Source organism: Eutrigla gurnardus (genome assembly GCF_963514095.1).
Source record: "Eutrigla gurnardus genome assembly, chromosome: 3".
NCBI classification, from domain to species: Eukaryota; Metazoa; Chordata; class Actinopteri; order Perciformes; family Triglidae; genus Eutrigla; species Eutrigla gurnardus.
Window position 1 is genome coordinate 16,269,937 of NC_139917.1, and position 9,276 is coordinate 16,279,212.

Consider the following 9,276-nt stretch of genomic DNA (forward strand, 5'->3'; position numbering starts at 1 on the left):
ACACAGATTCACAGATCACACACACACACACACACAGAAGTTGTACTGACATGAATCTACGCAGTCACTTTGACTCACATAAACATGCCTCCCCCTCCCTGCAAACACACACACACACACACTTCAAAGGAAGATTGTAACCTGACAGGCCGGCAACGCTAAGAACCCACATGCAGCTTTTTTTCCCCTTCAAACTCTTCCTCTCAGAAACCCACCTGTTTCTTACAAACTTTCAAGTCATACCTCTCTTCCTCTGTTGCCTGGTTTTAAGATATGTGTGTGTGTGTGTGTGTGTGTGTGTGTGTGTGTGTGTGTGTGTGTGTGTGTGTGTGTGTGTGTGTGTGTGTGTGTGTGTGTGTGAGACATGCACAGTCAGTGTATGTATGCTGGTACTCAGGCGTTGTCTGTCTGATGTTCTCATACACTGTATACCCTTATGGGAGGATAAGACACACACCAACTAACTAGACACAATGTAGCCATGCTCCTGCCTGCACCACTGGGCAGATGTGAACCGCAGCACCCTGTAATCTTATCTGAAACATGTTGCCGAGCTGATGAGCCTGTATGCTGGCAGCGACCTGGCGATATCTCCTTGATGTGAAATGCAGCTGGAGACATAAAACAATTTGAGACAATATCTGACAGAACTGGTGTTTCCCCAGTGTCAGGCAAACATCGGCCAGATGTTGACGCGCTCAGGCTGACAGGCGGCACTGAGCTCTGCTTGTGTGAGGTCAGTCTTTGCTGAGCCTTTTTGCTTCTCCCATTCCCAGAACGCATGGGGTCCCACGGGTGTCACAGTAGGGGGTTCGGGCATTGTACTTCACTCACACAACCCTATAGAGTCTGTTGGAGTGCCTACCCTCTGCAAAGTAGAACAAAGGTGACTTCACATTACGTGGGGGTAAATTCCTACATCACACGTGGTCCCCAGGTAATAAGTCCTGTGCAAAGGGGGCTTAAGGTGCGCCAAGGTAACTGAGCTCTGGTAACTGAATTGTGTTTACTCCGGTTTCACTCTGCTTTACCTAAATCTGAGTACATTTACGTGAATTATTACAATCCTTATAACCACACACACTGACAAATAGACACATACACAGATTGACAAAATAATCTCAGTTCAAAGCCCGTTTATTAGTTGTTTTGCAGCTTTTTGTCACACCACAAGATTATCATCGGCATGCTGTTTGCGTAGTTGTAGTCCCATCGACAGGGAATTGATTGTTCCAAGATAATGTCTGAGTTTACAGTAGCACTGAGGGCAGATATACTGTAGTAAACAAAAGCCTGCTTCTCGTTTGTAGCCGGCGAGGACCAAACGTTTTGCCATCTGAAAATGACAGAGGTCGCGAGCATATTGCATTGTAGTTGTTACCATGAGTTGGGAGCAAAAAAGGGACGTGATATCATGCTAAATTATTTGACAAAAAGTTGGCGTCTGCACCAGCTAATGATCCATGTAGAAATGTTTTGTAAAATTAGCACCATATGATCGAAAAGCACCTTGAGGTGTGATTGCTAAGGTGAAGAATGAACTTTGTAACTCAACACAGCTTCAATAGGCTGCCAAACGATCATCCCCTTATTCTCATACTCATCCTTATCTGCCTCGCTGTATCGTTTTCTAACTGGAGCACTCCTCTCTCTGTCTCTTAGCCGTCTTTCTCCAGCGTGACATCTGGTCAATTCAGTCTCAGGTGTCATAAGAAGAAGGGATGACTCAGCCAAGACTGGTGGATGAAGCGTGAGATAAAGGGATGATGATGGGGAGGATGAAAGAGTGTAGTGCACTTGACCTGCCAGTCACTTGTCTAATTGCAGTGTCTGTCAGAGGAAGCGCGTGCTGTCTCTTCACATTGATGACTTCATGGTATTTTTCTCCACCTTTCCCATTACTCCATACTCTTAACCATTTACCGCCTCCCTTTCATACTTTGTTGTTTAATGGATCTCTCCTTTCTGTCATTGGGTGACACATTCTTACAGTCAGTTCAAATGTAAAGCTAAAGATTCTCCATAAAAAAACAGAATAACTCCCCACAAGAACAATTTAGAAATACAAAAGTGCATGAAACCAACTTTTATTTAATTATTTATTCTATATTATTCTTTTTGCAGGAATTCGGAAAAAAGTTTTTTCTATTGGTGACACAGTTATTGTGTGTTTCTCACTGAAAAACTTAGCAGGGGTGGTTCATGCGAAATGATTTTCATTACTTTGACTGAGATGTTCTTCTGGTAACATTGAAATAAAAGTACTGTTTCAAAATTAAGTTTGCAGTAAGCTGGCACTGTTATTTTGGGGCTCAGGGCTGAAAAGTTTGGGAACCCCTGATTTAAAGGAACGTTTTATCTACTTTAAAATTTGGTTATTCCGGATAATGGAGAAACTTGTTTAATGTTTTTTTTTTTCTTTCATTCTGTTTGGTGTTCGGAAAACAGGCATTACTACAATGATCAGATCACAATATCACAGAGACTTGTGTTTTTGGTGCAAATGTAGGGTGAGAAAGTGCTTGCAACCTAGCCTACTATTTGTATTTGATATTATAGAAGCTACTAGCTATGAGACGGTGCTATCATTGTAGCAACACCTAACTGACAATAAGGCATATTGGTCGTCCACAGTCTTTCTCAGCAACAACTAAGAAAAGTTACTTGCCATAATAAATGTATACGTGAGCCATACGTCAGCAGAATTGGACAGAAACATTCAGATCCATTTTTATTGATGAATCCTGACTCTAACAGTGCAAACAATATTTGAAATGCTTTATCTACCTGGCTTTCTTTGTCAACTGACTTTATGAATGTGGTCAACATTCAATCCAATTGTCAATATCTTAATAACGTAATTTTATATGGATAGATACTATTTATTAAAGAGGGACGTCAATGATTTTATATGGCAATATGGCAATATGGCAGAAAGTTGCACTAAGTTGTCGTTCAAGTGACATCACTTGAATACTTGAGTATGGATCTAGAGACCACAGATATTAAAACAAAATCTGGGGTTGTAGAGTTTGAAACTTGTGGGCATTTATCAGGCAAGGAGGGGCAAATAAATTAGTTATTTTATGGACAATTTTAGGATCCTGTGATTTTGACGCTCAACTACAAGTTACAATATATTTGTCTCTGCTGCATCCACTTGGACCACATTCTATATAATTATTTTGAAGACCAAATGTAATATTTATGATGTGTTGCTCCAACAATACCTCCAGATAAGCAAACAAGCAGAACAAGTAATCAACCTAGATATCCACATGATAAATGGAAATGTTTGATTGCTTCATCACTGACCCATGTGGCACGAGGCCTTTGGACACTGTGAGCCCGTTTGAATATACCTCTTCAATGATATACCGTGAGAAAGGAAAAAAGCCATTTATACTATTATGACACAACAAATAAGAAGTCTCTCAGGGTTTGTTCTGCATATCTTTTTTTATTTTATCTCATACCTGTAAAAATATATTCTCAAAATAAATAAATATATGAAATAAATATACTGTATGTCCTAGGAAACAAAAACTCATAAATAAGAATACAATCTGTCAACAGGTTTGTAAAGGTGTCTTTGACGGTCCCGTGCTCGTTGTTTGACAGCAATCAGTGGAAGAACAGCAAAAGTCAGAACACGCAGTATTCCGCCACAGGACACCACAGAAGAAGTCCTTGTAAAAACTCCATTGGATCTGTATTTCTTCTCTTGTTCCTCATGCACTTTTTTTTATTTTCTGAGCAGCATCTCTCTTTGGAGCAGTTTCAAAGGGAATCCATCTGTGCCATCTCAACAGTCAGTCTGTTAAAGGAGATTCCCCCAGCTCTCAGACTCGTTTCCACAACAGACATGGCTGATTTCCAGTGCATGAAACTTTTTCGTGTAAACCAGCCACATTGTAGAGTGGATTAAGCATTTTAATAAATCATTTTACTTAGCAGCCACAGTAGTGTTTTGAATAAAAATTGCGGAAAACAGTGGAATTGACAAGAATCATCAGCCACAGCAGTAAAACGCATAGGTACTAGCAGCCAGTTGTTAATCTCACCTATTAGTTCCCACACGTCTGTCCTCTTGAACATGCAGTTTGGACTGGCAGGATTTAAGTAGCCTATGGAAACTCAAACGCAATCCATAAATCTGTTGCCACCGGGGCCTCTGCATAGGCCAATAAAGGGGCAATATTAGGGGCCCAGGTGTCTTGATTTGTCATGGGGCCTTCACATCTTCCACAGAAGATTCCTGGTGCTGTTCAGTCAAACTCCCCACCTAGTGTGGTTCAGAGAGGGTTTTTCCCTTTCTCCATGCCATTGGTGGGGAGTGTTGATTTGGCACACTTTTTAAGATCCTGTTTTGTCCAGCTCAACAAGATCTTCCATCTCCCTCAATAATGGGTTAGGATTAGGTGCACTTGGGTGGCTCTGACAGGGTCATGGTAATGCCTCGTCAGTCTCAGCTCTGGCCCAGTATGTCCCTGTACAGCTCTGGTACTCTATCCGGGTCTACAGGCCTCGGTAGGAAGTGTGTGAACCTCTGATGTCGCCTGGACCTCGTTCCATCCCGGGACGTCCCATCTTTGTTCAAAGCAACAAAATAAAATGCACCTTTTTCTCCATGCCGGTAGATGTTGGATGAGTACGTATTGTACCAGTTTTCTTCAAATTGCTCCCTAAAAACGGATTCTGCAGACAGCTTCTCCTGCAGAAAGAAAGAGAGAAATCTGAGTTTAGCGATGCAAAATGTGCCAGCTGTTGGCCGTGGAGTCACAAATCATTCATGTTGAGAATTGGTACGGTACACTGTAGGTTGAAATATCCGTGCGAGTGCAGGTGGTTGTGTGTGTGTGTGTGTGTGTGTGTGTAATCAATAGTGTGTGTACTCACCGATCCGTACAGTTCTCCTTTGCTGTTCATGGCGAGGTAGAGGCTACTGTCCACCCCCCTGATACTAACCAGTCCCACAGCGAGACTGATGAACTCCAAGATACCTGCAGACACATTACATTCACTTGTCAGACCCTTTTTGTTCAATAAACGACCTTCATTAAGCACATTCATTCTTATTAATACATTTAATTACATACAAAAACCTGATTTAAGTATTGGATACAATATGAAATTAGTCTTGCTAATAAAAAGTAAAGTAAATGACTCTGTGTGTCCACGACAGCTGACTCTGACAAGCAAGGCTGGGTGTGTGGAATGGCCTCTGGCGTGAAGTTACAAGTCTCAAATGGAATAAATCAAGTGCCAGAAGTGCTACAGCCCGCAACACTAAAAGAAATCTCTTAGAGGTCTGTTTTTGATCTGCCGTAAGCTACAGACGCTTATCTTGATACCCCAAGATAAACTGTCAGAAGTAAAGAAAAGCTTTTAATCTAATCTCATAGAGGAAATGTGTCAAAATACGTGCAAACATGAAATATTCAAAGCAATAATCCATCTAGAAAGCTTATTTATCTTGAAATGAATTATATTTTTCTGGATGCATTATAACATCTACTGTAAGCACACAAACACAAATGTGTGCGTGTGTGTGTGTGTGTGTGTGTGTGTGTGTGCGTGCCAATGCCTCCACCATAAGGGTACCTGTCATTCTGCTGCATTTTACGATAGAGCATATGAAATCCCACAATAGACTAGTACTATAGGCTATTGCTACCAATAATTGTCATTATTATCATTATTGTTATTATAATTGTTGTTGTTGGTTTTAGTATTATCATCGTCATCATGATAAATAATAATAATAACAATGTGTACCGAATCTGCTGTGGTCCTTCCTGGTGCCCTGCACGGTGCCGTCGGGACGGATCTCCAGGTGGAAGCCGGTCCTGCAGTAGAGCTGCCGCCGCCTCAGAATCCCCTTCAGATGGCTGAGGTCCGCCAGACTCCGGGACAGCCTTTCCGCGGACACCAGGTGCTCCTGCTTTTGCCCCTGCCCCCCCATCATCAGTCCCGTCACCGAGTTGTAGTCCACCGCCCCGGCTGGCGTAAGAACGAAATGAGAGCCAACGGGAGCCGGAGCGGCACCCGCGGGGCCAAAGCTGTCCACAAATCCGTTGACGAAGCTCCCAACCTCCGCCGCTGCCCCCATCACAAATAAGACAGCCGATCCGCTTTCACAGCAGAGCCAGGTCGAGGTCCAAGTGATGAGCGGGGACTGCCTTTGGTAGGGGACCGGCGAGCGAGGCTCAGCCCGTGGGGAGAAGGGAAAGAAAAGTTGGACGTGCGGGCGGAGAAAATCTCCAACGAGCGCGCGTTTTAGCGCAGTCACCGGAGTCGTTAATTAGATTGTCATGTAATTGAGATTCAACTCCCGCGTTGTCTTGACGTGTGCAGGTATCCCCGGTTGCAGCCCGTGTCCCTTCTTCTCCCCTCCTCTTCTGCTATTTATCCCTCTCTTCAGTCCTCTGTCCGCTCCCTTTCTATCCTCCTCACCTCGGGATACTCCCCTTTGCTCCAGTGCACTTCGGGGTTTTCTCTCTCTCTCTCTCTCTCTCTCTCTCTCTCTCTCTCTCTCTCTCTCTCTCTCTCTCTCTCTCTCTCTCTCTCACCACTCCAGCCTTTTATTTCTGCGGTACCCTCCGCTCTCCCAGCATGTAGCGCAGTGAGACCAGCACGCTGCACTCACACAGCTACGGCACACACAGCGCAATACTACCGAATAGAAATTCACCCCGAGTTGCCTTTTTATGCAAACCCGCCCCCGATCGCCTCCCTTTATGGCTCATGCGTGCTTCTTTGAATGGGTGCCCCCTTCATCCCTCTGCCCATCGTTCCTTCTCACCTTTGATGTTCAGTTTCAGTGCGGAGGACTTGGAGAGGAAATTAAAAACTATTAATAAAAATGAGCACTGCAGGCAACCCCCCCGCCCCCTCCCTTATCCTTGCAGCAACACAGCATGAGCAATGCATAGTGTCTATTTGTGCTCCTCGGACACTGTGCACTGCTCGTGGGCACTACAGCAGTGGCCAATCAGAGGGAAACGTGCGCAAATCTCAGCGGCAACTAGTACGTGAAATGGACACAGTGAGGAAGTGTGTGTGTGTGTGTGTGTGTTTGTGTCAAACAGCATGAAAGTGATATTACCATTACCCTAAACGTATTACAGCCCCACGCCCCCGTTTCCAAATGACTCAGGTGCGGCGAGAGAGAGAGAGAGAGAGAGAGAGAGAGAGAGAGAGAGAGAGAGAGAGAGAGAGAGAGAGAGAGAGAGAGAGAGGAAAGCCCCCATTTGCGTAATTTTCGCACTCGGCTGTTGATTTATTGCCCCCGTTTTATGTAACCCAGCCGCACGTTTACAGCGCCCGCACACACACACACACACACACACACACACACACACACACACACACACACACACACACACACACACACACACACACACACACACACCTGTGCAAACGACATCACTTGACTGTCAATCCCTGCATTGATCTTTCCACCGTGCTTTGAACCGCGCGGGAGCCCATATATCCTTAATTGTGGTCTTAAAAGACGAATCAAAGTCACAGAGGCTTCAAAGTGCAGCGATCTTGTAAGGGGATCGGGCAATAACAACCAGAAGAGGGGAATATACCTGTTTGAACTGCGAGCTGAGATAATACCACGACACTTGACACGTGAAGGGCTTCAGATGCTGTTAATCCTTTATGTAAATGATCGGAGTTTGTTATGCATATACATATCTCTTTTTTTTTTTCCTGTAAATTAATTTACAGAAACAAAACATGAGCCCACGTTTATGAATCTACATTAATGTATCAAACTAATATACGAAGATACACGTGCTCGTTTGTCAAATATGGGATTTGACATGTACATAATATTTGACCACTTTTCTTCTTTTATGCTATATAATTTCTTCACGGTCGAACCGCAGTTTGGCCAGCATGTTTGATTTTGACTCAGCAGTGGCACAGGGGCCCATGTTCCAGCCTATATGGCATTGATTTTGGCAGCTATACAGACGTGCGCACACGCGCACGCACAGCTGCCCCCTCCCTTGGGAACTGCGTTGATAAATGAGTTGAAGGTGCAGAGGTGTGTGTGTGTGTGTGTGTGTGTGTGTGTGCTCGAGCGTGTGGTCGCTATAAGCAGGTCATTTTGTAGCCACGTTGATTTCTCCAGGCAATTGTGGGACAACGGCCATTGTGCTTCGTTTTGTTTTCTCTTTTTTAGCTGTTGATCTCATCTGTATCGTGCACGTCCACTGTCTGTGCGCACGCGTGTGTTAAGACAGACAAACTGAGTGGGCGTCTATGTGTGCAGCGCGTGTCCTCCTCCCTCTTCCACCCGCTTCATTAGTATTTATGACCAGTAAAAAAAAAAAAAAAGGGAACTTTTAAAGGGAAAACGATCGATCGGAATCGCCGCAGGCTGATCACATCTTTGGATATCGAACTGGCCACAATGAAGATGTCAACTGCAATGCCACATTTCCACCCATGCTTACCAGGTGCACTAAACACTTCTCATGGTCACATGGTTTGTTTTAAAATGCATTTTCCCCGTTGGTTCACTTCCCTGTACGTTTGTGACGTGGACAGAGTGAAGCCAACCATGTAGCCCCCATAGTAGTCATGGAGGAGGAGGCCCCCGGGGTTATACCCCCCCTCACCCACCCACACACACATACATACACCCACAAAGAAATTACAACCTAATCGAATGCCTGGATAATGGAATAACTGAATAAGTAGCCTAGAGGTTATTAATGCAAAGGGTCCAAACAAGGGTCTGGGGACACCAGGGGGTCCTTGAAAGTGAGATTCAGAAAGCCCTCAGAATGTAGACTCTTTATTTAAGCCATATGCAATTTAGGAAATGCATTGCCACTTATGTTTTATGCAATAGTCAGTGTTGACTACAATCTTTGACATTACATATCAACATTGTGTGCATTAACATCTGGGGATTTTTGTTTACAGGTCAGATGTAATTTTGAATTAATTTTTAAACATTTCCAGCTCCCATCATTCAACCAATTAGCGAGCCTATTAGTCAACACAGGCTAATCTAGTTCGGATTGTGACCAAATTACATATCAAAGGGGTAAATTCAGAGATTAATATCCATATTTGATCCTTTAAAGATTTTATTTGTGCCAAGCGGTTTTGATAGTCATTGTTTGATCTGTTTTTAAGTTTTGGCTAAATGGAGTTCATATGATCCACCATACTTCATGTGTGAACAGGTGACAGGCCCACGTATTAGACTTCTCTCCTTTATTCTTTCAGCATCAAAGTCCTGAGAAA

The 9,276-nt window shown here is 43.8% G+C and overlaps 1 protein-coding gene across 1 annotated transcript; it reads right to left on the minus strand.

The window, feature by feature from the left end:
- Window positions 1-3,446: 3,446 nt before the first annotated feature.
- LOC311010681 (fibroblast growth factor 20-like) lies at window positions 3,447-6,397 on the minus strand. The gene is made up of 3 exons (XM_084005269.1): window positions 5,779-6,397; window positions 4,900-5,003; window positions 3,447-4,714 (listed from the first exon to the last, which is right to left on the minus strand). Exons 1-3 carry the CDS (start codon window positions 6,110-6,112, stop codon window positions 4,469-4,471), a joined length of 684 nt encoding a protein of 227 aa, XP_083861395.1. The 5' UTR covers window positions 6,113-6,397; the 3' UTR covers window positions 3,447-4,468.
- Window positions 6,398-9,276: the final 2,879 nt, after the last annotated feature.

What these genes read in the sequence shown, in the direction of transcription:
- LOC311010681 (XM_084005269.1), bottom strand. Translation starts at nt 6,112, where the DNA reads ATGGGGGCAGCGGCGGAGGTTGGGAGCTTCGTCAACGGATTTGTGGAC. An exon ending in GAAGGACCACAGCAGATTCG is followed by an intron (nt 5,004 to 5,778) that starts GTACACATTGTT and finishes ATGTGTCTGCAG; the next exon opens with GTATCTTGGAGTTCATCAGT. An exon ending in AAGGAGAACTGTACGGATCG is followed by an intron (nt 4,715 to 4,899) that starts GTGAGTACACAC and finishes TTCTTTCTGCAG; the next exon opens with GAGAAGCTGTCTGCAGAATC.